At 63.1% G+C, this 5000-nt stretch overlaps 1 protein-coding gene across 1 annotated transcript; it reads left to right on the plus strand.

The window, feature by feature from the left end:
- Positions 1-368: 368 nt before the first annotated feature.
- On the plus strand, positions 369-4783 carry Uncx (UNC homeobox). The gene is made up of 3 exons (XM_004840341.3): positions 369-682; positions 844-1019; positions 3031-4783. The coding sequence occupies exons 1-3, from the start codon at positions 397-399 to the stop codon at positions 4183-4185; spliced, it is 1617 nt and encodes a 538-aa protein (XP_004840398.2). The 5' UTR covers positions 369-396; the 3' UTR covers positions 4186-4783.
- The last annotated feature ends 217 nt before the right edge of the window (positions 4784-5000 follow it).

The raw sequence follows: 5000 nt of genomic DNA on the forward strand, positions 1-5000 counted from the left end.
CGCCGGGGCCCTGCCCGGCCGCTCGGAGCCGCCCGCCTCGCGCTGGGCGGCGCCCCTCCCTCCCCGCCTCCTGCCCCCCCCAGTCTTGTTGTGACAGTTCCTGATACTGTTTATTGAGGTGCATGTCAGGTATAATTAGCAATCGATATGGAAAACGTTTCCTTGCACCCAGCACGCCTCTGACGTCAGAGCCGATTAGCGCTTCTTATTGGTCCCAAATTCCCCCGGCCGCGGCTAATTATCGGGAGCTTGATGTTGATAAAGTAAAGCGCCTGAGTGCGGGCGAAGCATGTGTAAGGCTCGGGGTCCCTGCCTCCGCCGCCGTCCGCGCCTCCCGCCGCTGGCCCGCCCCGGCCCCGGCCCGCGCCCCCGCGCCCCGCCGGCCCCCCGCGCGAGATGATGGACGGCCGCCTCCTGGAGCACCCGCATGCCCAGTTCGGGGGCTCGCTGGGCGGCGTGGTGGGCTTCCCCTATCCGCTGGGCCACCACCACGTGTACGAGCTGGCCGGCCACCAGCTACAATCGGCCGCCGCCGCCGCCGCCGCCGCCTCGGTGCCGTTCTCCATCGACGGCCTGCTCAGTGGCTCGTGCGCCGCGGCCGCCGCCTCGGTGGTCAACCCCACGCCGCTGCTGCCGGCCGCCTGCGGGGTCGGCGGCGAGAGCCAGCCTTTCAAACTGTCAGGTAGGACGGGCGCTCGGCGCGGTGCGGGGACCGCTGGGACGGGGGTGGCCCGTGCGCGGCTCTTTCTTCGTGCGCCCTTGGAACGGCGCGGCCAGAGGGGAGGGCGAGGGTCTGGCCCGGGCCGGTGGCTGAGCCGCGCCGCGTTCTGTGCGCGCCCTCAGACTCGGGGGACCCAGACAAGGAGAGCCCGGGCTGCAAGCGGCGGCGCACACGCACCAACTTTACCGGCTGGCAGCTGGAGGAACTGGAGAAGGCGTTCAACGAGAGCCACTACCCCGACGTGTTCATGCGCGAGGCGCTGGCGCTGCGCTTAGACCTGGTCGAGTCCCGAGTTCAGGTAAAGACTCGCGTCCCTCCCTGATTCGCAGTCCCGCGCCGGGCGTTCAGAGCGCTGAGCGCCTTTGTTCTAGGGGGCGGGATGTTGTGCCAGGCTCCGAGCCCGCTCTGCGCTAGCCCGCCGGGGTAAGGGGCTTGGGGGTAGCTTTGGGGCTGGGCTCCGCCCGAAGCCGGAGGAGGAGAATAGCCCGCGAAAGCCGAGGAGGCTTGGGTGAACTGGGGGTATCACTAAAGCAGCCAGAGCTGCGGCTGCGTGCGAACCGGGAATCGGCGCGGTGGGTTCACGGAGGCCGCGCATAAAGAGGTCTGGGAAGGCTGCGCGGCGCGGCGAGGAGCGGCTGGCTGGTCGCTGGCCGCGGGCGGGATTTGGGCCCGGCCCTCGGCGCGCTCGCCAGAAGGCGCTCCCTCAGCCAGAGTGAGCAGGTCTGTCTACATGCCGCCTGTGAAATATTCAGATGGGAACATGGATTAATTCATCGCTTTTAAAAAGGGGCAGCTGAGGGAAGGGAGGCGGAAACTTCAATGGTTAACTCCTAGAGAACGTGGAGGGGCAAAAAAGACATCTGGATTTTTAATACCTCCATGGCTTTATCTTTTTTCTGTTTTCATCTACCACCTCGTTTATTATTTGATTTCATTTGGAGCCAGCCAACTGTATTCTTCAAAAAAGGGGGTCAATTTAGTGTATTAAAAGTCAGAACCATGAGTACATTAATATCATTAGATGCTTCCTTGGAGCATAGAAACCTTTTTCCTGGGGTCAGTGAGATGGTGGGTGCCTTGTGCAGGGGTGGGCTCCTGGCTTTGAGAGAGATGCTGGAAAAACTGCCTGTCTAGCACCAAAAGCCCTGCCTAAAAACGTGTCTTGCTCCTGTGACAGGTCCTCCCCTCCTGATCACCTCTGTTTGGAAATCCTTTTATCTAATTTGTTCTAAGCGTCTTGAGTGAAGCCAAGAGCCCCTCATCTCTCCCCAGTATGATAATGAGTAATTGCTGGTGACAGGGCAGCCTGGAATTCATATCCAACAAACAAAAAGTTTTTTAAAAGAGGAAAAAAGGGAGGAGTTACAGCCTTTGGGGTCTCCACGTAATGCCTGGGTCTTCTCCCCAGACAAGGCTCCTTGCCACCAGGCCTGGCCTGCTATTGTGCTGAGTCTCTTATGGCCAGAACAAAGAATTCAAATTTCCTCACTCTTTAGAGGAAGATAGTGCTGGCGGGGCTCTGCGGGCCCAGCTGGGATTTCACTTTGGCTGGGTGGTAGTCCCTGGTTACAGCGAGGGTCTAAGGCTGCTGTTTCCCTGGAGTCTGGTGTGGGTCCTCGGGACGAGGCCTGCAGAGAGTATGAATGAAGCAGAATGGCCCAGGCTTTGCCCTACCAGACCAAGCAACACTGGTTTGGGAAGGTTCTGTGGGTTCCTGGTCCAGAACCCCCAGAAAGGAGGATGGGTGTATCTGTACTGGGAAGGGAGGCTGCAGAAGGCCCATCCGAATCCGCTTCCCAAGCCTTGCCTACGAAGAGGCATCCAGATTTCCCTTCATGGGAGACCTTGGAGTCTGGACTTTGACAATCTTCAAGGGGTCGAAGACAGATGTGTGTGGAGGGCCCTTGCCCAGCAAAGTGCTCAGTGACCAGTCGAATTGCCATCATCAGGCTGGGCAGGCTGCTTAGACCTGGAGCTGTGAGAAGCCAGGAAGGGCAAGCAGGGCCCTGTTCTCTGCCTGGCCACCAGGAACCTGTGGCCCTCTGTCTTGGCCCCCACGGCCTTGCCCGAGGAAAGGGCAGCCCTCGGGTACAGAGGTGAGAAGCCAGAGCAGGAAAGCAGGCCGGGAGGCCCCATGCACACGCCTTCCAGGTGGAAAAGATGCTCGCTGGAACCTGCAGTGTCAAAGCCAAGCTTCGGCAGGCAGGGCTGAGCCGGGGTGTGCAGACCTTCCTGGGCGCGTGGGGCCGCCGGCAGCGGCGGGCTTGCTGCCTGATCGTGCCTTCCTTTCCTCTGTTCGGCTGCTCTAGGTCTGGTTCCAAAACCGCCGGGCCAAGTGGAGGAAGAAGGAGAACACCAAGAAGGGCCCGGGGCGGCCGGCGCACAACTCGCACCCGACCACATGCAGTGGTGAGCCCATGGACCCCGAGGAGATCGCGCGCAAGGAGCTGGAGAAGATGGAGAAGAAGAAGCGCAAGCACGAGAAGAAGCTGCTCAAGAGCCAGAGCCGCCACCTGCACTCACCCGGCGGGCTGTCTCTGCACAGCGCGCCCAGCTCTGACAGCGACAGTGGCGGTGGCGGCCTGTCCCCAGAGCCACCCGAGCCACCGCCACCCGCCGCCCCAGTGGCCAAGGGCCCCGGAGCACACGCCTCAGGCGCCTCAGGCGCTGCGCCCGCACCTCCCGGTGAGCCGCCCGCGCCGGGCACCTGCGACCCCGCCTTCTATCCGAGCCAAAGAAGCGGCGCTGGTCCGCAGCCTCGGTTAGGCCGCCCTTCGGACAAGGACGCGGCTTCGTGCGGCCCTGGGGCGGCGGTGACCGCAGGTCTGCCCAAGGCCAGCCCGTTCAGCGTGGAAAGCCTGCTGTCCGACTCGCCGCCACGCCGAAAAACCGCCCCGGCCAATGCTGCGGCCGCCGCGGGCCTGGACTTCACGCCAGGGCTGCCGTGCGCGCCGCGGACCCTCATCGGCAAGGGCCACTTCCTGCTCTACCCCATCACGCAGCCGCTCGGCTTCCTGGTGCCGCAGACCGCGCTCAAAGGCGGCGCGGGCGCGGAGCCCGCACCCAAGGACGCGCCGCCCGCGCCCTCCGCGCCGCCGGCCCCGCCAGCGCAGGCCAGCTTCGGGGCCTTCTCGGGGGCCGGCAGTGCCCCGGACTCGGCCTTCGCGCGCCACAGCCCCGACGCTGTCGCCTCCCCTCCAGGGTCCCAGGCGCCGGCGCCCTTCCGGGACCTAGCCTCGGTGGCGGTGGCGGTGACGACCGAGGGCGGCGCGGGGGACTGCGCGGACTCGGGGCCCTCCTGCCCCGTGGCCCCACCACCCCCGCCGCTTTCGCCGTCGCCCGGACCGGGCCCGGGCCCGCAGGCCCCCAGCCCTGCAGTGGAGCCGGCCACCTGCGGCGCCCCGGAGCCGGGCGAGGCGGCCAGACCCAGCCAGCCGGACAGCGACGAGGTGGACATGGACTGAGGGCGGCGGGGCGGGGAGAAGCTCCTAGCCCGCTCGCACCCGCTCGCTCAGGCTCCGACTCACACAGCAAATCAGGTGATCGGCTCTAGAAACACTGCTTTTTCCTTCTTTCTTTTCTTCCTTTTATTATTATTTTTTAAGGCAAACAGAAACGCTGTATCGATTAGGACCTAGGCAGCAACCGCAGGTCTTGGGGTGAGACCCTCCACCTCCCGAAGGAGCAAAAAGAACCCACAGCCCCCACAAAAACCCACAACAAGAATCCTCAGCCTTGTAAAATGCAAAAATGTCTAAAAATATTTATATATGTACCATTTTTGATAAATAAAGCTGGTCAAACGCAAGCTCTGGGTCCATCATTTTTAAATTTGCTAGTGCCCAGCCCGCCGCTACTCTCCTCCATTTGCGCTCCTCTCTAGGCGGCCCGTGGGGCGGGAGGGGGCTCCGCACCTCCCTCTGAGGTCTGCGCTTAATGCTTCCTATTGTGTGCTTGTGTTTGTGTTTTCTGATTGAACAAATTTATGCATCCGCAGCTCCTCTCCTCGGCCCTCCCCCGCGCTGCCCCTCCTACCGGCGCCACACACACGCGCGCACAACTCGCAAGTCCCCCGCGCGCCCCCGCGCGCACCCCCGCGCTCTGGCACACGCCAGGGCGAGCGGCGCGGGAGTGACGGAGCCGGGGGCTGCGAGGGCCGGGCCGCTGGGCTCCTGCAGAGTTTTGATATGAAAGTAATTATTTTCCGGTGGCTGCTGCGGGGACTGGGTTTCTTGCCCAAAGGGTTATTATACATTACCGATTTCTAGTGATATGAAAT

This window comes from Heterocephalus glaber, unplaced genomic scaffold (genome assembly GCF_053883595.1).
Source record: "Heterocephalus glaber isolate CG9 unplaced genomic scaffold, H.glaber_assembly_v1.0 deba00001610, whole genome shotgun sequence".
Classification (NCBI taxonomy): Eukaryota; Metazoa; Chordata; class Mammalia; order Rodentia; family Bathyergidae; genus Heterocephalus; species Heterocephalus glaber.